We start from the raw sequence: 25,502 nt of genomic DNA on the forward strand, positions 1-25,502 counted from the left end.
TCTGGTGCAGTCCATGAGGAGATGCACTGCAGTACTTAATGCAGCTGGTAGCCACACCATATACTGACTTAATTTGAATTTGACCCCCACTCGTTCAGGGACACATTCCATTTCTATTAGTCACATGTCTATGTAACTTGTTCATTTTATGTCTCAGTTGTTGAATCTTATGCTCATAGAAATATTTACACATGTTAAGTTTGCTGAAAATAAATGCAGTTGACAGTGAGGACATTTCTTTTTTTTGCTGAGTTCAGTAGTGTCTGTCCATTTTGAGACGCTGTAGCCAAAACAGTCAGAAATAACCTAAGATAAGAAATCTGTCATTAATTGAAGTTTTTGCCAAACTTTCATAAAAATGACAAATTCTATATGCACAAACTCTTCCGAACTGTTTCGGCTGGGAAGCCTTTGTGGTGTAATACCAGTGAATATAGGATAAGGTTTATATTATTACATACTGACATAGCTTAAAAGGATAGTTCACCCAAACTACAAACGACAGCAATCCATGCTTTGGTTTCCCTGGCACCTTCTCCAAAAGCATTTGCCCAAATCCCATATATAGCACAAACCATATTGAAGTCATGACACCGACATTAGCATTTCTCACACATCATGTTCAAACCTAGAAGTGACTGTTGCGACTCAAATGTTAGATAATTTGGACAATGCTAATATCGGTCCCATGATTTGAATGTGAAACAAATGCTAAAACTTTTGCATTTGGAAGAAGAGCAAGGGAAATAAAACCAATGCATTTATTGCTTTCATACCTTGTACATAGACTACTTACAGGATAAGGAAACCAATATGTCATTGTGTAATTTGGGTGAATATCCCTTTAAGGGATTACTCGGAATGTCGGTACAGGAGGACTTGTAGGTGCCTTGCTCAAGGGTACAGACAGATGTTTCACCTAGCGGGCTCTGGGATTCGAACAAGCAACCTTTGGATTAATGGCCCAACGCTCTTAACCGCTACGAGATACATTTCAAAACTTATTTCCCTCAGCAGTGGACAATGGAGCCTTGGGATGAAAGGCATAAAAAAGTGCCACTATTCATCAACTACAAGGATGCATCCACTGAAATCAGCGCCAGGCTCAGGCAGGGTAATAAAAGAGAAAAGCTATCCCGCATCGCCACAGATCACAGCAGTCCAATCCCTCCAGTTTAGCTACCGCACATTTCTACCAGCATGTTAAATGTGCAACCAGAGGGAAAAACTCTAGACCACCTTTACTCCACACAGAGACGCGTACAAAGCTCTCCCTCACCCTCCGTTTGGCAATTCTGACCATAATTCTGTCCTCCCAATTCCTGCTTACAAGCAAAAATTAAAGCAGGAAGCACCAGAGCGTCGGTCCTTAAAAATAAGTGGTCCGATGAAGCAGATGCTAAGCTACAGGATTGTTTTGCTAGCAGACTGGAATATGTTCTGGGATTCTTCCGTACACCACATCAGTCACTGGGTTCATCAATAAGGGCATCGATGACATTGTCCCCAGTGACTGTACATACATACCCCAACCAGAAGCCATTGACTACAGGCAACATCTGCACTGAGCTAAAAGCTAGAGCTGACGCTTTCAATGAGCGGGACTCTAACCCATAAGCTTGTAAGAAATCCAGCTATGCCCTCCGACGAACCACCAAACAGGCAAAGCGTTAATACAGGACTAGGATTGAATCCTACTACACCAACTACGACGCTCATTGGATGTGGCAGGGATATTGCAAACTATTACGGACTACAAAGGGAAGCACAGCCGCAAGCTGCCCAGTGACACAAGCTAAATCACTTCTTTGCTCACGTCGAGGCAAGTAACACTGAAACATGCATGAGAGCATCAGCTGTTCCGGACAACTGTGATCATGCGCTCCGCAGCCGATGTGAGTAAAACCTTTAAACATGTCAGCATTCACAAGGCTGCAGGGCCAGACAGATTACCAGGACGTGTAGTCCGAGTATTTGCTGACCAACTGGCAAGTGTCCTCACTGACATTTTCAACCTGTCCCTGACTGAGTCTGAAATAACATGTTTCAAGCAGACCACCATAGTCCCTGTGCCCAATAACACAAAGGTAACCTGCCTAAATGACTACTGACCCGTAGCACTCACGTCCGTAGGCATGAAGTGCTTTGAAAGGCTGGTCATGCCGCCCCCCCCAAGTTGCATACCACCCCAATCTCTAGTACACCCTACAAGGCCCTTTCCCACCTGGACAAAGGGAACACCTATGTGAGAATGCTATTCATTGACTACAGCTTAGCGTTCAACACTATAGGGCCCTCAAAGCTCATCACTAAGCTAAGGACCCTGGGACTAAACACCTCCCTCTGAAAATGGATCCTGGACTTCCTGACAGGCCATCCCCAGGTGATAGGGGTAGGTAACAACACATCCGTCACACTGATCCTCAACACAGGGGCCCCTCAGGAGTACGTGCTCAGTCCCCTTCTGTACTCCCTGTTCATTCGTGACTGCATCGCCAGGCACTACTCCAACACCATCAAGTTTGCCGATGACACAACAGTGGTAGGCCTGATCAACAACGATGAGACAGCCTATAGGGAGCAGTTCAGCGACCTGGCCGTGTGGTGCCAGGACAGCAACCTCTCCCTCAACGTGATCAAGACAAAGGAGACGATTGTGGACTGCAGGAGGACCGAGCACGCCCCCATTCTCATAGACGGGGCTGTAGTGGAGCAGGTTGAGAGCTTCAAGTTCCTTGGTGTCCACATCACCAACAAACTATCATGGTCAACACACACTAAGACAGTCGTGAAGAAGGCACGACAATGCCTATTTCCCCTCAGGAAACTGAAAAGATTTGGCATGGGTCCTCAGATGCTCAAAAAGGTTCTACAGCTGCACCATCGAGAGCATCCTGACTGGTTGCATCACTGCCTTGTATGGCAACTGCTCGTATGGCCCAGTACATCACTGGGGGCAAGCTTCCTGCCATCCAGGACCTCCATACCAGGCGGTGTCAGAGGAAAGCCCTAGAATGTGTCAAAGACTCCAGCCACCCTAGTGATAGACTGTTCTCTCTGCTACAGCACAGCAAGCAGTACGGGAGCACCAAGTCTAGGTCCAAAAGGCTTCTAAACAGCTTCTACCCCCAAGCCATAAGACTTCTGAACAGCTAATCAAAGGGCTACCCAGACTATTTGCATTGTACTCCTAACAATTAAGCCTAGTCTTTAAATTAATGTTTGTTTAGTGGGCATGAAAATGCAACAGAATTATGATACTAATAGGCAATGTGCTTCAAAGACAAGCACAGCAGGATATCATCCATGTTCTTATTACCTACATGAAGGACAGTTAAGTGTTACCAGGGTAGGTAGCTTATGTCAAATATCACTGGCTGTGTTGGGCACTTCCTCTAACCTAAATTAATTTAAAGACAATCATAAAAACACTTGCCATAGTACCTATAAAACTAGTTTGTTATACAGTAGCTAGCTTGCATGACCAGGCTTTTCTCAGTCAAATATATACTGAGCCAGCTCCCCAAGTAGAATCAAGCAAGGGAGGAGTAGAATCAAAAGGTAGGGAGGGGACCTTTTATATTGCTAGCTAACATAACTCTCCAAGTCCATGACTGACTATCATCACCACAAGAACATTGTTATTTACTAGCTTTTTAAAAATGGAAATTGCTGTAAATGGGAGAAAGTTAAACTGACAAAAAAACTGCAAGATCGAGCAGGCAATTTGGGCTACTGATGGCTAGCCTCCAAGCTCACTTTTCAGGACTGCCAGAAGCAACAGAGCAAAGCAACGTAACCTAAGGATTTAACTGCACTTTACCGTGTGGATTACAATTCATGCATAGCTGGCTAGGTAGCTAGCTGATGACATTGCTCGCCAGAGTTTAGTGTTAACCCAGCAAACTTAGCTAGCTACTAAACTTTGTCAAATGTCATCGATTGGCCAAGTTAGCTGTTCAACACCACTAGCTAACGTTAGCCGTCTAGTTAGCTAAAAACAGTTAACTATATACAATGAGGTTGTTATAACATTCGCCCCTAACTCCATTACAGACCCCGAATCAAAGGTTTAACAGCAAATCTAGGTAACAAGTTGGTTAGTTAATGTTGGCTGGCTAGCTTACTTTGCTACCTAGCTAGTTCATGTAGTTGACCGTTAACTAATCGATTCCGACTAGTGGTGGTAACGACAAAAACTAGATAGCTGAATTCCTACCTATGCTGACAAGAGCACTTGTTATGCGAGTTAGCGAGCCTTCCGAATAAAGTTAGCTAGTGTTATATCTGAAACGCATTGGCAGCTACCAGCCTCGTTTGCCACTACGTTCAGGTTTTTTAAAAAGTTAACTAATCTGTATAAAAAAAATCTAACTCAGTTACCTAGCATAAAATAACTTACTTTTCTAGTGAGTAATGAGCTACCATCTAACTCATGTAAATAAAATAGCTAAACGTTGGTTAAGTGACTATCGAACCAATTAAGCTTGCTGGCTAGTTCTAGTTGAGCTGGCATGGTTTGGCAGCGAAGTAACGTTACCATATCCACTGCTAGCGGCTAGCTCTGTCAGCCACCCAGCAAAATAGACCCAACGTGTCGTTAAATAACAATGTACTTGAGTTGTTAACTTACCTTGCTGCTTTGATAACCTTCAAATGCTTTCAAGGCGCTGTCAGTGAGTTTTACGTGAAAGACGGAGACATTACTGCCATTGCTCACTCGTCCACAGGACAATCCGTAGCACTGCTCCTCCTTCAACGCCGCCATCTTGCTACCGTTTCCTCCACGCTCATGCACGAACAGCACTGTGTCGTAAACGCACAAACCTATCATTAGCTTTACAATGAATATTCATGTTACGTGCATTGCGTGATGAAGTCACAAGTTAAATTGAAACATGCTAAATAATATATATAAACATATCCACGTGACATAAGGTCGACACATTTATAAGGAGGATTAATCATAAACTGTTTATTTACTTCAATATGAGGCATTGAGAATAGAATGTGAATCATTAAAACATGAGACATGTCTGGTCAGTGGCTACCAGGGTAAAGCAGACACACACCAGAGATCTGCAAGGAAGAGGTAAACACTAGGTCACTACGTCAACGAGACGTCAATGTCTGACTGAATCCATGAGTTAAGAATGTCCAGTCAATAACACATTGGTACAAAAAAATAAAACATGAGGAAATGCTCTAGTTTGCTAGCTGTAAAGCCAACCAGCAAAATAGATCCCAACTCATTCCACGGAGGGTCGCTCAATTGTACTTGATTGATGAATTAAGGTCAATGATTAGTTAGGAATTCCCCTCACGTGGCTGTATAGCTCTTAATTGGAAACAAATTGAAAGAAAAAGCACTGCCCTCAACGGAATGAATTTGACACCCCTGCTCTAAGCAAATGAGTACCAGTCGTCTGACAGATACAGTTTATATTGAAAAGGAGCATAGTGTCAAATATGAAATAGACAAGTGTTTTCTACCTCCTGTAGTGCTATAAATCCATTTACTTTCTTTGACAGTAACAAGCTCTCATTTGACTTAAGTGTGTAGGCGTGGAGTCTATGTACTGTAATAACAGGAGGTGATGAAGTGCTCCCAACTTGTCAAACAGAGAGTGACAGTTGTACGGGTGACAAGTCAACTTAAACATTAGATACCAAAAGGTTGATTATACAAAAAAAAAGGGTATGGCTCATAGTAACAGAATTGACAAACTTTTATTGAAATAAATACAAAATTAACAAATAAAGGAATGTGAGAAACTCAATGTTTGCAACACTTGACTGTCTTTTTTACATAGTCTGTTGTAGAGAAAACATGATACTTCTCATTTGGTGAGAAGCATCATGACTATAACATATCATGAATATAACAAAATGATAGAAAATCAAATAGCCGTTTTGTTAAACTGACCTAACCTAAAAATGGATTTAGAAGGTTTACCCTTCAAAGTTTGTTCTCAGAATTATCAAAAGTGAGGTATTCTCCATTGACTTAGAGTTTCTTCTTTCTGCCATTTAAAAGAATGTGACAGTTTCCATCAACCAAGACTGTGTGGATCCCAGGGCCAGATAATACAGCATCTAGATTCATCTCATACCCATCATTGGCACTGTCCCAGTAAAAGAGCAAAAGCAGAATACAAAGAAAAAAAAGAAAAAAATCAGAAATAAAATAATTGCACAATCATATGCTTTAAAAATATAGGACCATATCACATTCGCTAATTTTAAATAACTTTGACCGATCATTCATAGAATTCTCATTTCAGAGTGCTCAATCAATTTATATTTAGAATCATTACCATATAGCAGAAACTAACAATTTGTCTCTGGAAATAAATGGACATATGCACATTTAAAAAGTGGTAAGTACTTTTCATATACAAATGTTTATTGTATAGTATTTGTCATAATTCTCCCAAGCAGTGATAGAACAGTGTGAGAAACGTATGGACCGTCACACTAAAGGTTGTGGCAGAAAGCCATCTCTGTCCCTTTTTTTTTTTTTACCAGTTCCAACAGGCACTGCCAGATGTCCAGTTGCTTTTTGTGGGGTCCCACTTTGGAGGCTGCAGGCAATCACCAGAAAAAGTATTGGTCTTATCTAATTTCTGGCAGCTATGACAACTGACAAGGCGACACCTCCGATGGCTACAGCCGTGGCACCGAACAGCCATTTCCAGCTGACACCCTGGGGACAAAAGAAAACTAAATGTGAGGCTTTATGTTGACTTGGAAGACTGTATCATCACTTTGACATAAGTTCAAAAGGTAAGACATCCATGTACACCTTCGAAACATACATTTCTGATCCCCAGCTGGGTTCAAATAACATTTTATGCTAGCATCAGTTTGTTGACATGAGCAGGTTAAGCATCATGTGAGGACTGTCTCACCCATGATGACTTGGCCTGGTGTTTCTGCATGCCACCGCTGCCTGGGTTGCCTAGCATCTTCTTGTACATGGCCTGCTCGGCGCCTTTCTGCTCCGAGTGCTTCTTCACCAGCTTGGAGAGTTCTGAGTGGATGGTCTACCCCAGGAGACAGCAAAGTGTGAGAATAAGCTGCAGGCGTACTACTCTACCCCCTTCCCACAATCACATAGCCTGTGTATATAAAAACACATTCACTGATGACAACCCATTCCCAATGCCTCATGGCATCATTTATGCACCATAATAGTCAGGTGTTCTGTTAACTGCAGGTGGCTTGATTATTAGGAATTGATGCTACTGTAAAATGAATATTCGTGCCAATACAAATCCAGACCAACAAAAGGGTAGTAAGTTAACAGCGTCGCTGCATGAGCAAGCCCCTTCATATCAAGTCTTAGTCATTCGTCTCAAGGGTTTATGAGTGGGCAATTTAGGACATTTTCACAGTACTGGCAAAAATGTCCATTACAGCTTCCAAGGAGCCACTTACAGGCACTGTGTTGTGGACAGAGGAGGGTAGAGAGTTTGGGTAAGTCTCTGCTCTTAGGGTTTCATCTCCCACTGCTGCTAAGATTAAATGGGTGCTTCACAATATCAGGTTTCTACAAGGCCCCCCTTGGCATTCCCATGTTCAAATCAGCCGATACTTCTGGTCATGTACACAACAGTAATGTTTGAGGACAAAAATTACATAACTGCTGCAGTTCTTGTCATCTTTCCCCATTTTACAAAAACTTTTGTATTGAGAAGATAAAGGCAAATTGAGTTAAATGAATTCAGACAAGAAAACGATAACATCCATAAAAAATAAAGTAGGGAGTGGACCACAATTTTTGCATCTAAATATGCAATCTTCTAATCTAGACCATTGAGATTCTACTTGTAATGGTTTACTGCTCCTAATCTAAAACACTTCAGCAAAAACACCATAAACATTCCCAGGCAGCCACACTTGAGATGGTGTAACCAACTATGTGGTGCACCCTGCAGCCCAGAATGCAAGAGCTTGTCTAATGCTAATAGAAAATGTCAACATATGAACAACTACCAGCCCAACACACTTATGCACTACATTAGTGTCCAAGAAGAAGATAAAAAACTGTATGGGACAACTGTACAAGGCATTCTGTCAGAGCATGATTTCACATTGGTGTGGGGGACTGAAAAAAATACAGAGGCGGCAGGAGTGAGTGGGGGGGGGGGGCATGAGTGGTAAGTATTAACATGCAGCTGGTCCAAGTAGCAAACGTGCTGTGGTTCGCTCTGTCCGATTTCCCTGTGCAGGGAGCAACATGTTTAAGCAATGCTTAGATATCACCTGGGCATCGATAAACCAACCTATTTACAGCAACAACACGAAATCAGATCCACCAAAATGATGAGTCTGCAGTCCACCTGGTTTCCTTCATCACCAATATTAGAGAATGTGGCACCACCTGGTGGATGTCAGAAAGAACTGCAAAAACATGTGGTCCTGAGAATTTGTTTTCATTCCACATCTTTCTAAAATAATGATTTTGTTAATGTTGAGTGCAGTACCTTGTTGCTTGGTTCCAACTTCAGAGCCATCTTCAAGTTCCTTATAGCTTCAGCATATTCTCCTTGCAAGGCCAATACCTACAGATACAGAAGTCCATGGTGATGCTTTCAGACATGCACACTCAAATACACACATTCAGTTGTGTGATACCTACCTTGCCTTTGCGGAATAGGGCTTTGATGTTGTCTGGCTGGTGGGCCAGCACTGAAACACAGGACCGTAGTGCTGCTTCGTAGTGATCCAACTTGAGCTGGGCAGCTGCCATGTTGTTTAGACACTTCACCTTAATGTCCATCAGCTCCTCCTCTTCCTCTGGGCTAATGTCCACTGAAACAGCAGTCACACCATCAGTAAATTACAGGCCCATCCAAAAACAGTGCTTTTGCAAATAAAATAAAAAATATGTCACCACGGTCACCTTTAGAGCTGGACTCGGTGATCTGCAGGGCGAAGCCATAAGAGTTTACAGCAAAGGCGTAGTCTCCTCTCTGGTAGTAGACGTTCCCCCTCTCCCTCTTCTGCCCAGCCAGGGCGACCCTCTCCTGGGGGGAGAGGAGCTCAAGGTCGGGGGCCTCAGTGGCATCCAGCAGCTGTACCTCCAGGGCCAGATCAGCACTGGGAAGCACCTCAGGGGCAAGGCTGCCAGTGGAGACAGAGGTGCAGGGAGCACACAGAGAGCAAAGTCAGGTCGTGTACTATAAGCAGTGAGCTCAAGACCGCACCATTCCACTCACTGCTCTTTCTAAAAAAGGGAAGAGTGCTGAGGAGTTTAGCTCCCATTAAGAGGAACACAAGTTAACCCTTGTTGTCTTAAGTGTTAAAAAAAAAAAAAGACCCTCCACTGTTTAACAGAGAAATCCCCCTAAATTATATTTTTTCAACTTGAAATTTGATGACTTTTCCTAGAGTGACCCCAACATTAGAAAAAGTGAAATGTTGCATCTGTTCATATTTACATTAAATCTGTACACCACCAGGGTACAAAGACTGTCTTGTGGTTATTTTTCACCCGGCAGTTCTAAAATAATTTACACACCACAATTTTTTTTTTTAGATTGTGTTAAATCAGTAGCACACAGACAAAACTAAAACGTTTGTGTGCAGGATCTCCCCTCCACATGATTCAAGTTCAGACAAAATTAACATTAACATTGTTTACTAATGTGGAATGCAGTCAGAGGCAATAAAGGTGCTGCAGATGACAGTCCCCCCCCAGTTCTCTCTCTGCAGAAGCTGTTTCAGTGCACAACAGGTCGTAGATCTGATTTTTTCAGATGTCCAGGAGGAACAAGAGAACAATGATTTAGAAGGAGGTATCTGAAGATGGGGAATAATACTACCCAGAGCACAATGCATCATCTTCAGATGAAGAAGAAATACCCAAGCTGAAGAATAGAAAAATAACATGGTCATTGTTACCATATGACAACCAGGGCAGGATGGCAGCACAAAATGTCTTAAGGCTGACCCCAGGGCCCACAAGACATGCAGTTGCCCATGCCCAGGACATCGCCTCAACATTCTACATGTTCATCACACATCAGCCATCGAAAAAAATAAAAATCAGCCTGGGGATTACAAATGGAGGGTTCCCGTAAATATGGAGACAACTGGAAAAGGATAGATGAGATTGACCTGCGTGCCTACATAGGGCTGCTAATCTTAAGGGGTGTGTATAGGTCCAGAGGTGAGGCTAAATGTAGTCTCTGCGATCCAGAGAGTGGAAGGGCGATTTTCCATGCCACTGAAAGTATTTCACACTTTCTCAAGATTTGATAACCGTGAGTCAAGACCTGCAAGACGTGGGAGACAAACTGGCAGCCATAAGAGAGGTTTGGGAGAAGTTGTGGGAGCGTCTGCCATACATCCACAACCCTGGCCATGAAGTAACAGTGGATGAGCAACTGGTTCCATTTTTATTTTCATATCTGTAATGTAAGTGATTCACTGTTAATTGTATTATGTATTGCTGTAATATCATTGATTTATGTGATTAGTATCAGTGTCACAGAAAACAATCTCTTTTGTCAAAAGGTCGCTGTCCTTTCCAGCAGTATATGCCCAGCAAAGTACACCATCAAGATATGGGTGGCCTGTGACACACAATCCAGCTATGCTTGGAAGATGCGTGAGGACAGGAAGCCAGCCATCATCCTGGACTACACCCACAACAAAGGAGGCGTGGACAACCTGGACAAGGTGATTGGAACTTATAGCTGCAGGAGGATGACGACTAGAGGCCAGCAGGCAATCTTCCATAACATCATTGATGTGTCCTCATACAATGCCTTCGTGATATGGAACAAGATCAACCCTACCTGGATGCCTAACAAGCGGGTGTTGTTCTTGGAGCGGCTGGGAAAGACACTTGTAGCCCCACACATTCAAAGGAGGGAGTGCCTCCCTTGCACAGCAGCGCTTGTGAAAGCTGTTCAGGGGGCTGAATATTGTCCTGATCCACCTGAGGCTGCAGCAGGCATGATGAGGAGATGCCAATTCTGCCCCCCAAAGAAGGACTGTAAAACAAATACTATGTGCTGCACATGTGACAAATACATCTGCAAAGTCCATGTACACACACTTGCATACTGTCCTACATGTGCTAATTAGAGTTGATTGATTTATGTTCTTCACATTTTTGTATCTATTAGCTTATTTATTGTTGTTGTTTATACACCTTGTAGGTGGGGGCAATGGTTCCAAAAATGGGATAAGACTAGTATTTTGTAGTTGAATTCCTCATTGTACAGTATATAAGAATATCATTATGTTGCCAAAAAAGTTCAAGACTTATTATTTCCCTTAAATAAAATGCATTCAAAACTACTTTCTGCACAGTTCTGATACTTTCTTAGGCTATACAAGTGCCATCTCTTGCAAAAAAAAGTGTTTACACCTATGCAGTACCTATAGCAATAATAATAAAAAACCTCTTATTACAGGTGTGTTGTAATAAAAACGAGTGGTGTCCACTGATTAAATGCAGTCTTACTGCATTGTGAAAGGGAAAACCCAGATATTCACAAAGTTTGTGATGACAGGTTGTTTCTTCATGCAAAATAGATTTGGGGTTTAAAATTCAATTAAGCTGCTTTATTTTAAGGGTTTAGTGAAGGCGGGTCATTTTTTTGTCCCTCAGGACAAGGGGAGTATACAGAATGTTAAGACTACACAAGGGTTAATGATATCTACTCTGATGTCATGAAGCATAGCAAGCATTTCAGTTATCTCAGAATAGATGGCTTGTTTGGGTAACAACAACGAGACATGCCAGTGAAACCACAAAGAACCAGCAAGATTAAGAAACCCTCCATACCTCCCCAGGGCACCATACGCATATTTAGCGTCGGCTTGGACGAGGGCCTTCTCCCCCATTTCCATGAGCTGCACTGTAAGATCCAGAGCCTGCGAGAAAGCACACCAGAGTTAAAGCCTGATAGTTATACTTCTCATCTTAAATCAAAGATCAAAATTGGAGGCATTGCTGGTGGATAAAAATCAACACTGAACTTGAAACATACATTTGTTCCATTTACATTTCTCGTATCTACTCACGTCACTGCATTGTATAGAATCAGATCAGATTTGCCTTCACTTAAAAGACTAAGTAGAATGTACCTGGATGACATCACCATCTCCCAGAGTGAAAGACAGCTCAGGTTGCTCTTCTATAAGAGTCCCATCAGCCAGTGAAGTCTTCAGGTGAATCACGACATTCTGGCCTTTTGTGGGCCTGCTGTCTGGCCCATTCCCTGCCCGCAGAACTTTCTTCCTTAGCTGGCCATTACCTGCAAATAGATAAGTGAGAATAAGCTTAACCAAATAGTGATGACTGTCAATAAGTGATCATTGTCCTTTTTCTTTGACCTATAGTAAATATAAGGGTAATTTTGTTACCTAGTATATCCATCCACTCATCTACTAGAGATGAAGGGCTAGCATCTTGGTCCTCTGCAGGCTCTTTTTTAGTCTTCTTCCCACCCCCAGCATCTTCCAAAGGAGGAGGGTCATCATCAATTTCATCATCATCCAACATCTCAAAGTCTTCCCCACTGTCCAGCAGCGAGGCTTTCCCTGACTTCTTCCCTGTAAGAATCATCTCTGGGTTATCACCTGCAGCAGTCACCTCCTCTTTGTCAGTCATCTGTTGAAATGTCAATGTGATTTAGAAATACAGCAGAGAAAAGACATGCATGTTTTGATAAACAGCATAAACTGTGCCTTTCAAATAAAGGGGTGTTATTGGCCATACACACTGGAATTATACAGTGCATCTTGTTTAGAAAGAATGGATTGCTGTGGTTTGACCAGATTCATCTATGATTCTGGGTCTGGTAACGTTAGCTAGTTCCCATAACAGTGAAGACGCATTGCGTTTCTTAGAGAGAAACGTTAGAAAACAGCCAGTTAGCTAGCTTGCTACAGTAGCTAGTTAAGTTAGTTAGCAATACATGTAGCTAGCTGGCACTGTGCATAACTATAGCCAATTACTAGTAGTTAGCTTGCACATTTCATAAGCAAGATAACATTAGCTATATAGCTAACATTAGCTATATAGCTAACTGTTCAAATGAAACTAGTATCAGTTATTTTAAATACTTTTGGTGATAAGAATGTTGAGGATTTCAGTGGGTGTTTCGAGAACTTTGAGAAGTTTGTTGTTGTGAGTTAGCTAGCGACCAAGCTTGCCTGCTAGAAGGCTAGCTAGTTAGTTGCTATCTTATACAAAATTACCCCTCTGTAATTGTCCTTCATGTTTATTTTAACGATGCTACAGTGAGTACCCTTACCTTATGATATGTTTGATAAAAGGAGAGAATGACTGATCGAAGAAGAGTTTGTGATGATAGCTAGCTTTGTTTGATGCTTCTGTCATGCGATGGCAGACTCTTCCTGAGTTCACCTTGGGCCGACACCAATAACCGAATTTAGCAGGCGTAGAAAGACTTGGCCTGACATCGTTCCTTAATTTCTATTGGCTCATCTGCTGTAAGCGATCACGCGATTGGTAGATCCAGATGACAGTTAAACAGTTTAATTGTCTGTTCAAACCAATGATCTAAACCCTGGATTGCTGACGCTCTGCATTGGCAAATGAGAGGCTTTGAAGCCACCAGTCACCATACCGAACCCCACAGTGGAGCTGTCATACTACCCGTAAAACCTAGCGGTCAAACAGGGAAATAGTTCCATTCATTTTTCACATAAGGGATTTTAGAAACACTTATATTAAGGGTTGTGTTTCACGTAGGCTTACCCTGGTTTTGATAACCATGTTAATCGCTTCCGGACAAGGTGACTTTTATCAATATATTTGGCTCTATTTAATCTGATTCTAAAATGTTAATTAGCGTCAAAGTAGACATCATGCAAAACTACAAATCCATGCAAGGTCCTGTACGCCAAGACACCTTTGCTAACAGGTATTGAATTGTGTCAATTAAAAATTTGCACAAGACTGTTCACAGAATTGTCCATTTAAAGAAATTGTGCTAATTTATTTATTACTATGTTTAGCTAGCATTAGATAGTTAATCCAGAGTTTTTACCTTTACCTTGATTCAGCAGTCTCATCATGGCATTTGTAGTTCTTTATGATAGCCATATCAGCAGCTATTTACATATATTTTTTAAAATGTTTATTTAATCTTTATTTATCTAGGGAAGTCAGTTAAGAACAAATGTACAATGACAGCCTACGGGGGGGGATACAGGTGAATATATTGATAAAAGTTAAATACAGGTGAATATATTGATAAAAGTTAAATACAGGTGATTATATTGATAAAAGTTACCTTGTCCTAGAGAGATTTACAGTCATCAAAACGTCACAACAGGTTAAGCCAACACGAAGAAGCAGTCCTCCATAGGAATGAATGGAATTCAACAGTATTTTAAATAAATGTTTCAAGGACAAAATGACATGTATTTAATAATGTTTGGTGTAGTGGGGACAATAACATTCGTATTTAAGTAATATTTTATATTTTTGTTTAGCACACATTATATGATTTAAAAGTATGCACAAAGGTGTCTGTAATAGAATACATGTGGCAAAAACAAAGGTAGACATTAATAAATGCATTTATAAACTGGGTGGTTTGAGCCAAGTGCCGATTGGCTGAGAGCCGTGGTATATCAGACTGTATACCACGGGTATGACAAAACATTTTTTTACTGCTCTAATTACATTGGTAACCAGTTTATAATAGCAATAAGGCACCTCGGGGGTTGTGATATATGGCCAATATACCACAGCTAAGGGTTGTGTCCAGGCACTCGGCATTGCGTCATGCATAAGAACAGCCCTTAGCCATGGTATATTGGCCATATACCACATCCCCTCATGCCTTATTGCTTATAGCTTCCCAAAACATTTTACAATTGTGGAGGAGTGCCAAGATGGAGGCGTGGAGGCTTCAAAACAGCACCCAGTTAGTCATCTAGTGTATATATAAATAATTGGTTCAAAAAAATGATTGAATGAATTTATAGGGCCAATAACATTGAAATAGGTTCAAACCACACATTTACAATTTAGTAAATTATTATTACTGTCTTACAGGGGGTATAAGATACTTTGGGAGATTAATCCCTTTTTATTCTCTTAATGGCTACATTATTCTCAAATGAGCTGTCCTATTTTATGATGTGCTTGCAAAAGTTTGAAAAGCATCAGGCTGTGTGAAGTGTCAATTAATAAAATAAATACACACTGATGATCAGATGTGCACAGAAAAAAAGACTCGAACAACGAGGAAAAATCAAATTACATTTATTATTGATGCAGTTTCTTTTTTGATAAGCAAATTATCAGTTTTTCTTTCAGTCTAAAGAAACTTTACAATATAAAGAAACATACAAAGGACATATTTATTACCTACACAAGACACCTAACTCCCTAAGACAAGATCTGAACTATCCTACCATGAAATACAAAGCAAACCCAAGGGACAGACTGCTTCATATAGAATACTGCCATGTCATCAGAAAGGACAATGAACGGTACAGGAGAATATTTATATCCCCTCCCCTTGACCCCTGCCCCACACAACCATCCCATCACCCGCAAATCTTCCTAATGTTACAGTATTATACATCACAATAGAAGTACAGAGATGGCCAACATTTGTTATACACAGAGGACTGAGAGAGGATCAGTGAGAATCAATATATACAACGCTATTTCATCAGGAGTGAATAGCAAGGACACAGTTTTTCCGCATAAGCATTACTTTTGATCTGTTCTTTAATTTAAAATGACATTAAGTATGTTTTCCTTTCTAAAGTTCTTAAATTGATAAAAATCCTTCATATTAAAAACTGTAATAATAGGTGGTCACATGTTTTAATGAGACGATGGCATTTGAGTAGGCAATAACCATTCTTAGAAACCATTTGAGATTATTTATATTGGTAATAGAAGACAAGGTCAGAGTGAGGACGCTCCAATTGCAAGAATAAACAGCATCATTGACATCATACATCCCCTTCACCGCCCTCTCTGTCCTTACAAGATAATCAAACGACGCCTCAAACCCAGCTAAATGGATGACAGTTTATTTTCACATATGTATCCCGACCAGAAACAAGTGTTTAGGGTGCAGTTACTGTATGTTCATGCATATTTCATTTTTACCACAATTTTGTTATGGCCAATCAAATGTCCAGCACATCGTCTCTTTATTATGAAAACATGGACAGTTCATTTATAATTTACTTTCAGCTGTATTCATTGGTAGTGACTGACATATCAAAACATGTCAATGATATCAAAATGCATTATACAGTATTTACAAAAAGGAAATTAAAGGAAAGGAGGGCTCAACAGTGTGAGGATGGGGCTGTAGGGGGGCGGGTGGGGGACAGAGGGCTGTGTGCCAGTCAGTCTGCTAGAGGAACGCTGGAGCTAGTCGTTCCTCAAAACAACTTACCCAGAAGATGTCCCTGTTCAGCTCTGAATCTGTGTAGCTCTGAATCCAAGCTACTCCATAAAGTATCTGCCAACACTATAGCAAGGTCACTGGCAAAATACCAAATCACAGACAGGGGCCAGAATGATATTAAATAAGAACAGAAATATGTAGCTTGTTGAAAAAGGACTTTTTGAAATAAACGTTATCTGCCGCTTAACTGTTCAGAGAAGCACAAAACATAAGAAAATCACATGAAAGTTTGAGGAACAGCCTTGGGTCAATTCATTCCTTAGGTGTACATTTTCTATGGCCTTTTTTGCACACAATTTCTTGAATAGACTTCATAGAAATTAAAACTAAATAAAACAAAAAACTAAAATAGACACAGTTTGACTCACAATTCAGTCCAACCAGGTGGAATTGTCAAATTTCTCAAAGTACATATTCAAGTGTGAGTAGGTGGACTAAAAGCTACTCGGTTCTATAGAGCACTCCTTTCTTGTAGCGGGGAGAGTGAATTAAGCCACACCGTGCAGTCACTCCAGTCATTTCACACTCCCATCACCAGTGGTGCTACAGCCACCCCATACCCAGGATCTAGCAGCCCGTGGACAGGCCCAGACCCACAGAGGGGACAGGTGGATGGGAGCTCTGTGGAGTTGGCCCCTCTCTAAACTATGGTTGCATGTGAGAGGGGTCAGACACCGGATCATAAGGATCTGTGAGGTCAACCCTAACTGGAAGGAAGCAGATAGAGGTTTGTACACCAACAACAACGACATGGAAACCGATAGCAAGTGGCCTGTATGACATAATCAGTAAATAAAGATTGAGCCTCGAGATTGTATGCAGGGTAACAGTCAAAGCAATGCAGGAGGAGAAGGATCCACTTTCAGGATTCACAGACAAGTTGTATATCAAAACAACAAATAAACAACCACAATACAAGCTAAATATGTTGTATTTACAGGCAAGAGCAAATCCATAGAAGAACATAGAGGGTCTGTAAAACCCTTTCTGTCTTTACTGAATTGGAAGGACACAGGTTGCAAGACAGAATAATACATATTCAAAGCCACCTGAACTGAAAGTAGAATTAGCAATTGTCCAAATTACATTTGATCAGTCCATCTTTGCACAGTAATGCAACAAGCCTGAACAAACACTTATATACACTGACTCAACATTTTGGGAGGGGTACGTGTGACCAGACATGTAGAAGACTGACAGACTAGAGTACCAAAGGATTAAGAAGTTTCTGATATCGCCTCCATTTTCACATTGACGTTTTGGGGAACTCCAGTGCTAACATGGATGGGAGTCTTAGGAAGGATCATTCCTAGATGAGTGATTTCAAGCAGGTGAACAGCTATTGTACTCCTATCACACTCTGCTTGAGTGTTTACATTTTGGTGCCATGGTTTTCTGGTAGTAAAGACATTGGCTACAAGTTCTGCGAAGAACAGAACAGAGGTATGCGTAGGGCGTTGAGACAAAAAAAAAAAACAAGAAACATCAAATACCTAAAATCATGTAAACAGAAGTGTCATTGTGCATTTTTTGAGTGTGTGCTTATTCTGTTGTCGATGTTGTTGAGATACAATGTGCCCTTAACAGGAAATGATAACTACATCATTATAACAATATCAATTATGAAAATGATATCATTATTATTAATAAAATACAAACATAATAAACTGTTCTTGCCCTAATGCATCACCAGTTAAGCTTTTAATTTCAAAACAAGGACACATTAACTGAATGAAGGTGAGCCTCAAACCTCGCAACTGCTGCATGCAAAAACAACATTTGAACAAACAAATAATAACATGATAAAGTAGAGTGGAGCCACCAGCCTTGATGCTGAGAGAACTGTTGCTGAGGAAGGTTCCAGCAGACAAGACAGCCAGAGTCCCCCACTCTCACTGTCCTGGGCCTGTGAGGAAACCAGGCGGACAGGGAGAGTCACTGAGCTGGCTCTTCCTGTGGCTCTGAGACTGTTTCCTGCTCAGAAGCCCCACTTTGCACACACTGGGATGGGTGATCTTGATGGGAGTCCTGCGCTCCAGTGACATCCCGGGGGGCTGCAAAACACAGCACGCCATCCGGGGGAGGGGGGGGGGCAATGCAAGATGCAGTGGGGTGGGAGGGTAAGGGGGAGAGATAAAAAAGAAACAAAATAAAATAGAATAAAAGATAAAATAAAAAATAAATCACACACTCATCGTCATGTTGGGTGAATACTGCAAAGAGAGAAGAAGGGAAGGGGGGAAATAGATGAGCCAATGCTATATTACACTGTTCATATGATGCTAATTCAACATGCACGCAATAAGCAACTTCACTCAATGTAATTACGATTTAGTCAACGTAAAAATGTGTTAACAAGCAGACTGCTTTATGAGACAGCCAGGTAATTAGGAATTTTCTACGTTGACATTATAAAACAAATCTAATTTCGACAATGTGAAGTAAAGACCGAAGGGAAAGTGTTTAGGATATAGGAATAAAGTCAGCAGTGAGATGAGAATTTGTTCACAGAAGCACACTGCCTGATGGTTGCAGGTTAGGGAAGAGAACCACTCTGGAGAACTCACACTTTCACTTTGGAATGGGTTTAAAAAGTTGCCTGCCATCTCCCCATCATCCCGCGGAGTTCCCGGGGGATTGTTCATGCCTGCCATGTTGTTGGGAGAATTCTACACAAACAGAGAAAGAAGCAAATCAAGATTTACCAAGACAGGCCTTTCCACTCTCATCAGCCATTTCTAGTGACTGGATGTCATCATAAAGTGCCATTATTGAATTTCTGGCAGCTTTGGGTCCAAACCAAATCATCAGTATTATAATTGCTTTGGATAAACTTTAGCTGATGGGTGTGTGTTGAAATGAATGTAAGTCTATCTAATATGGAGTCTTTTATAGAGGCTTACCTTTGGCAACCCATCCATGTCACCAGAGCCTGAAAACAACGAGAGAGAGAGAGAGAGAGAGAGAGAGACAGAGAGAGATTGACATGAGAGAAAAGCTCATCACTGTAAAGCTATAATCAACATCTCTGGCTGGGGATCACATTCAACACTTAACACAGCTAATGTGCTTTAATTAAGCTATTTGTTTCAAATACAGATGAGACTCAACTTCATTGGCTTCATCGATCATGTCTCACCTGTCTACATAATCAATGTGCCTGCGTGCTGCCCACATAATCTGCTTCCACTTCAATCAATACTACTATGAAGGGAGCATTCCCTCTACCGTCCACAAGAGGGCATTGTCACAATAGGAAAGTGCTACTTCTCACAGGACTCTGCTACCGATTTTCAACAATTTAAACTAGATGACCACATCAATATTCTATGGTAGTTCTAAATTACTGCCTAATATTGACACGCAATTTTCAGAGAAGAATATTCTAAATGATTGATCAGCTGATCGCTGCTGTTAAAACTCACCTAGCGATCCGTTCATATGGTGTGGCTCCATGCTTCCCATTCCACCCATTGGGCCATCAGGGCCCGGCCCCATCGGGAACTGGAAAAAAGTTACAACTTACTGATCTTTGTCATTATCATATTCAATTATATAATGATCACCTCTACCGATTTGAAAACAGGAAACCCATGAAAAACAAAGAGCTCGCTTACATTAGGTCTGTTACCACCAGGGCCAATAGGATTCATCATTGTGTAGATGTTTTCACTGGAATTTGTGGAGTCTGGTGAGAAGGAAACAGTTAGTCCAGGCTACAGTAACTCTGAGCACAACTACACAGTGTTGTTCTGTATTTCCTTCAGCCACATGCATGGACAGCTTTGAGATTGAACTCTACAAAACCACCAAACATGACAATGCTCCATACAGACACATGCAGGTTATAATTCATCTAGCCACATGGATTGGGAAAGCCTAATGTCTCACACTTTTCATATCTCATTTTTCCATGAACTTGGGGTTAAATCCTGATGACTACAGAGCCAGTGGGAAGTAAACAGGACCAGCACATCCTACTGCTCTCCTTGTGTCTCCATCCTGAATAGAGTATGAGGATAGAGGTGACCTTGAGCTGACATTGCAGTGTGGTGAGAGCAGGAGATACATGTATATAACAAATTAAGGGATAGATAAGAGAGAACGAGAGAACGAGAGAGGGAGCGAGAAGGGGAGCAAGCGAGAGAGCAAGAGAGAAAAAGAAAGATAGTGTGGGGTTTGATGCCTGTTTGTGGCCCTGGGTGTAGGTTGTGCAGCAGGTTGTGCAGCAGGTTGTGCAGCAGGTTGTGCAGCAGGTTGTGCAGCAGGTTGTGCAGCAGGTTGTGCAGCAGGTTGTGCAGTCGTGACGGAGGGTGTGGCGGAGCGCGGGGGGGGGGGGGGGCCTTGGCGACTGCAGTGGAAAACTGTGTTCCAGCTCTATGTGTAAGGAGCACTGTGCACAGGTTGCCCAGGCAACGCATCACAATAGAAGTATGTATATAAATAATAAATAGTGGACACAAAAAGAAACCGCTCCAAACCCGAACAGAAACTGCACATCCACAGGATGGTAGACCAGAGCAGTTTATTCTGTCTGTGCTGTCCTCAACAGGAACATCAGACTGATCACAGTCAGATGAGCACAGCTCAATACTCTGCTAATTTACACAGGTCCAGTATAGACCACACATAAATAGCTACGGTTGTTTAACATACAATATCACTCAATATGTCAGTGTGGCTGCGCCCACAAAGTAAATGAGCACTGGGAGTTTAATTAGAGTGGGATGAGTGAGGAGGCACACGGAGACAAATAAGTAGGACGAACCTCCTGGGCTAGGCATGATGGGAGTTCCTGGTGGGCCTCCGCCCCCTGGAGGACCCTGGGATAAAGACAAGAGGAGAGAGAGATTTAGAAGAATGATATTCCCAAAACATCTGGACATGTAAAGTAGCAATCAGATGTCAGCTATGGCCAACAATACTAGTCATTGTTTAGGCTTGAGACTTACCACATAGTTTCCAGGAGATGAGGAAGAATAGGCTATCTAGAGAGAGAGAACAGAAAGGGGACACAATCCGTAAACGTGTGACTTTCACAACAAAGAAATGGCTCTAAAACCAATGAGGCATTAGAGTGATTGAGAAGGGGAGTGGGCAGGACTTACTGAGTTTGCGTTGGGATTGGGCCAACCTCGACCTCCAGGACCCCTGACACAGACAGAGGGGAGGAGAAGAGGTTGTGTGAGAGAGGCTCACTGCAGAACAAATTAGAGCTTGTATTCCCTCAAATTGTTGCTTGTCAAATATTCTTACGTCCCATCAGTGCTATTAATAGAAATTGTATTAGTAATTCAGATATTTGGACAAAATAAAACATTATGGGAAGTATATGGAGGTGATGAAATGCCTTTGGAGAATGACTGTACTCACATGTTCATCCCTGGCATTCCTGGCCCCATCGAGTTGGGAGGAGGCCTCATTCCACCACCATAGTTCTACACAGGGAGAGGAACACACCGCGTCAACCTTTCATACCACCGAGGAGAATACATGCCAGGGATCACACTCTCATTTGTTCTGTTTGAGCCAGGTGCTGAGATTTTAATGACTCGATCCTGATTAGTAATGTATGTGTATAACGATAACAGGGGCGGACTTGTGTGTGTCTAAGTTGTGATGTGATGGCTGCACAGTGGGGGCTTGGCAGGACGGCAGCGTGGGGCAGGACACAGAGCAGCTCCACTCAGAGGTAGAGTTTTGTTCAGCAGACGATTACACTTGTCGAGCAGATGCCGCACCAGCTGCTGAATTGTTGACTGCCAAAGTCACACAGTAAGGGAGGCGGGGAGAAGGGCAGCAGGGCACAGAGGGCCACGATGCTCAAACTGACTGACTTGGTGATTGGAAACTAGACAGAGGAATTAAAAACTCAACGAGGAGAGAGTGGTACTTGAGAGGTATTATGTCAGGCTTGCTTTGAGACCGATAGAAAAAGGTTGAGACTAAATTTCTGGAATAAAGTAGAGATGAATAAAACCTTGTGTGTTCAGTGTGTTGTGCTGTAAAGGGACATGGGGTTGATGGACAGAGGGGTGGAGCAGCAGACTTTAGGGGAGAGGGATGGTGCCTGGCTGTACCTGTGGGCCCATGCCGCCCATCCCTCTGGGGGGGTTCATCCGCATCGGGCCGCCCATGTTTGGATGTCCTGGAGGAGGAACAATTGAGAGAAAGTTGTCAGCATGGGACAATTTCAGACCAAATACATTCTACAAGCACATATCCTTAAGTTATACCCTGTGGTCTGGTGGGATCCAGACTGTTTGGCAGGAGTGGTTGTGACCCTGGAACTCCCACAGATGGCTGAAGGGAGAGAGAGAAACATTAGCACAGAGCATTCAACTCCCTAAAAATGTACACCTCAGAGATAGATACCTTACCTGATTTGGCATGCGAAGTGAGGGACGAGGTCCACCTGGGTACCGTGGGGACATGAAAGGCTGTGGGGAGGAGGACAGATGTTAACATTAGTCCTATCATTCATGCTACTGTGTTACTTGCAGCTGTCAGCAGGGGGAGCCATTGTGCTGGAGAAAAAGCTCCAAGTTTGAAGGTGCTTTGTTGTCATTCTACACATGGCAAAGGTTGTGTCAGGGTTCTGAAGACCAGTCCTCGGATGCTGAAAACAAATAGAACATACAGAGACAGAGAGACAGATATATAGCCGAGGGTGCACATGGTTGTGGGTGACGCAGCATGTAGAATGAGGGAACAGTAGCGGATGAGGGTACAGATGGGTGGTGGATGTGGCTGGGAGGGTAGTGAATCTGTTTCTCAATATGCATCCACACACTGTACTGACCATCGTACCACAGAGAGCTACAAGAAACATTTCTACAGTGTGATGCAACCACAGAAAACAGCTCGACGTATCTAACGAAGCAAAACAATTCAGAAAATAATTTAATCCATCAAGGGACAACAAACTTAAATATAATATAATCATCAAGAGTGAAACTAACCAGTGTGATTGACAGTAAATCATTACAAACACATTATCACGCTATCAGAAATGCGTACAGGCAGGCGAAACATGACATCATGACAACAAAGAAACAGGCTTTCAGAGCCAATTAAACGCAAGCTACTAGTTGGGCGAGGGGAAACGAGGCCAGCTGGAGGACAGCTTATATAATGACCAGGCCCTGAAGGGAAAAACTGCCGTTTCCCCTCCACCCCCTCTCTCTCCCCTTAGGTCCCTTCCTGTCTCTCTCCCCCAATCTCCATCTCTCCCCCTCTGCCTTTGTCTTAGCCAAGTTGTGGTGAGTTTGTGTACGAGCGCTCCACAGCGTCAGGCACTGCTGCAATATTAATGGGATATTGATGGGAGATGGGATAGTGAGTGCTGGGCTTAGGAAGAGGAGAGAGTCGGCCTGCTCCTCCCCTCCTCTCCTTCCTACAGCTGGGCCAACACAACTGAATTATTTATCCTATCTACAGCGTCATGGCCACTGTCTGTCTGTCCACAACTAGGTAGCAGGGCAGTTTGTATAGACATATGTTGTGGGGGGTGGGAGCCAGGTTAGGAGTGGGGGTAGGGGGAGAGGGGGTGTGGGTGAGTGAGTGAGTGAGTGAGTGAGTGAGTGAGTGAGACGAAGAGAGAGAGACATAAGGAGTGAGTGGGTGTAGAAGAGGAAGAGAGGGAGGAAGAGAACAGAGGCCTCAGTGTGAGTGGATAGGCAGAGGGAGATGGTGATTGAGTGAGAAAGTGGAAGAGGGACTGCCTGCCTGTGTGAGAAACACTCTTTTCACGCCACAAGTTACTTTTTCATAGCAGGTTAGGAGAAATTATGCAGCAGGTAGGGAGAATGTGGCAGGTTAGGAGAATTAGGTTAGGAAAGGGGTTAGGGTTAGCAAAAATGCTCTTCTAACCTGCTAAGAAAATCCCTTCCGGTGCATCTGTATCGACGTGGCACGAAAAAAAAGTGTGTCCCTGCCCGTGCAGCAAAAGGCGAGAGAGAGGGGGCAGAGTGTGTGTGAGAGACCAGGGTATGTGTGAGTGTGTCTTACCTGGCCGTGAGGTCCCATCATGGGGTTGTTGGGGTTGTGTGGGGGTGGCTGTGCGTGGGGTGACGGCTGGGAGCCGGGAGGTCCCTTTAAGAGAGAAGAGGGAGGGAGGTGAGTGAGTGATACAGTGATGCTTGGAGGACCATGGACTGAAACTGGCTGTAGCTGCTCCGTCTACCACACAATAACAGCAGCACAGGACAGAAGCAGCAGTACAATACACCACTATGGCTAACTGTTCATAACGTCTGTACCGTAGATCACTACCACAACACATATGAATGTATGGATCTCCAATATAGTTATTTAAATGCATCATACATCTTTGTGTTGAATAATATCTCCAATTAAATATAATTAACACAATGAATCTCTTAAACTTAATTTCTAACCAACAAAAGAGCTGATCATATACAGGAACTATGTAAACATATGACATATGGAACAACTGATAACTAACCTCAGATAATCCGCTAAGCAACCACCTTCAAACCAGGACCTGTTCCAACTTTAACAAGCCATATGTAAACCCAGAGTCATACAGTGTGCAGAGAGGAGACCACACACGTTCACAGTGTTATCAACCAGTCTGTGAACCTCCATGAGACCTGAAGCACTCAGGTAACCATGCAACACTCCCTCACACACACACACACACACACACACACACACACACACACACACACACACACACACACACACACACACACACACACACACTACCCTTGAAGCCTTCAGGTAATGTTGCAGACTGGTAATCCTGCCCTTTCAAAATCAGCAATACCAGACACACACCTGGATGAGTACCAAGCCCTTCCACACACACATACGTCCCCATTTCACCTGAACGTCTTTCCACGGCAGCAGAGAGACACTGATCGTTTGCAGTTCTTTGCACCTGGCCAGGAGACAATTCTACTATTCAACGTCATCTCACCAGGAAGATCCAACCTGTCTGATGAAACCTAATTCTCGGTAAAACAAACAAGCTCTCTTCAGTTCCAACAGACCAAGCAGCAGCAGCTGCACAGATACCAGCAGCATCTTCTCATTCTCACC

The 25,502-nt window shown here is 42.6% G+C and overlaps 3 protein-coding genes across 7 annotated transcripts in view; all 3 read right to left on the bottom strand.

Moving 5' to 3' along the window:
* Nucleotides 1–4,817, bottom strand: part of LOC115158264 (RNA polymerase II elongation factor ELL) — a 44,218-nt gene extending 39,401 nt beyond the window's left edge. The window contains exon 1 of the mRNA XM_029707000.1: nucleotides 4,634–4,817. Within this exon, the coding sequence (XP_029562860.1) occupies nucleotides 4,634–4,768 (135 nt within the window). The 5' untranslated portion in view covers nucleotides 4,769–4,817. The remainder of the gene's footprint in view (nucleotides 1–4,633) is intronic.
* Nucleotides 4,818–5,711: 894 nt separating this feature from the next.
* On the bottom strand, nucleotides 5,712–13,425 carry LOC115158265 (peptidyl-prolyl cis-trans isomerase FKBP8). Of its 4 annotated transcripts, none has more exons than XM_029707001.1 (9): nucleotides 13,281–13,424; nucleotides 12,388–12,634; nucleotides 12,109–12,278; nucleotides 11,807–11,895; nucleotides 8,909–9,129; nucleotides 8,645–8,817; nucleotides 8,490–8,567; nucleotides 6,912–7,046; nucleotides 5,712–6,706 (listed from the first exon to the last, which is right to left on the bottom strand). In XM_029707001.1, the coding sequence occupies exons 2-9, from the start codon at nucleotides 12,632–12,634 to the stop codon at nucleotides 6,620–6,622; spliced, it is 1,200 nt and encodes a 399-aa protein (XP_029562861.1). In that variant the 5' UTR covers nucleotides 13,281–13,424; the 3' UTR covers nucleotides 5,712–6,619. The 4 variants fall into 4 exon arrangements, with proteins under 4 accessions (XP_029562861.1, XP_029562863.1, XP_029562862.1 ...); XM_029707003.1 differs by lacking the exon at nucleotides 5,712–6,706 and adding an exon at nucleotides 8,289–8,386 and having other exon boundaries at nucleotides 6,962–7,046; nucleotides 13,281–13,425; XM_029707002.1 differs by lacking the exon at nucleotides 5,712–6,706 and having other exon boundaries at nucleotides 6,973–8,386; nucleotides 13,281–13,425.
* A 1,824-nt stretch (nucleotides 13,426–15,249) lies between these two features.
* LOC115158267 (single-stranded DNA-binding protein 3) overlaps nucleotides 15,250–25,502 on the bottom strand; it is an 86,853-nt gene continuing 76,600 nt past the window's right edge. The window contains exons 6-18 of one of the 2 annotated variants that reach the window (XM_029707005.1): nucleotides 24,447–24,530; nucleotides 22,817–22,876; nucleotides 22,673–22,739; nucleotides 22,517–22,584; nucleotides 21,810–21,874; nucleotides 21,545–21,587; nucleotides 21,389–21,424; nucleotides 21,205–21,259; nucleotides 20,054–20,124; nucleotides 19,862–19,940; nucleotides 19,340–19,368; nucleotides 19,004–19,105; nucleotides 15,250–18,490 (exon numbers count right to left, since the gene is read on the bottom strand). In XM_029707005.1, coding sequence (XP_029562865.1) covers nucleotides 18,329–18,490; nucleotides 19,004–19,105; nucleotides 19,340–19,368; nucleotides 19,862–19,940; nucleotides 20,054–20,124; nucleotides 21,205–21,259; nucleotides 21,389–21,424; nucleotides 21,545–21,587; nucleotides 21,810–21,874; nucleotides 22,517–22,584; nucleotides 22,673–22,739; nucleotides 22,817–22,876; nucleotides 24,447–24,530 — 921 coding nt within the window. In that variant the 3' untranslated portion in view covers nucleotides 15,250–18,328. Of the gene's footprint in view, nucleotides 18,650–19,003; nucleotides 19,106–19,339; nucleotides 19,369–19,861; nucleotides 19,941–20,053; nucleotides 20,125–21,204; nucleotides 21,260–21,388; nucleotides 21,425–21,544; nucleotides 21,588–21,809; nucleotides 21,875–22,516; nucleotides 22,585–22,672; nucleotides 22,740–22,816; nucleotides 22,877–24,446; nucleotides 24,531–25,502 lie in introns of both variants that reach the window. The other variant, XM_029707006.1, reaches the window with a different exon arrangement.

Source organism: Salmo trutta, chromosome 22 (assembly GCF_901001165.1).
Source record: "Salmo trutta chromosome 22, fSalTru1.1, whole genome shotgun sequence".
In the NCBI taxonomy this organism is placed as follows: Eukaryota; Metazoa; Chordata; class Actinopteri; order Salmoniformes; family Salmonidae; genus Salmo; species Salmo trutta.

What these genes read in the sequence shown, in the direction of transcription:
- LOC115158265 (XM_029707001.1), bottom strand. Translation starts at nt 12,634, where the DNA reads ATGACTGACAAAGAGGAGGTGACTGCTGCAGGTGATAACCCAGAGATG. An exon ending in CCCTATTCCGCAAAGGCAAG is followed by an intron (nt 8,568 to 8,644) that starts GTAGGTATCACA and finishes CTGTATCTGTAG; the next exon opens with GTATTGGCCTTGCAAGGAGA. An exon ending in ACCAGGCCAAGTCATCATGG is followed by an intron (nt 6,707 to 6,911) that starts GTGAGACAGTCC and finishes TTTTGTCCCCAG; the next exon opens with GGTGTCAGCTGGAAATGGCT.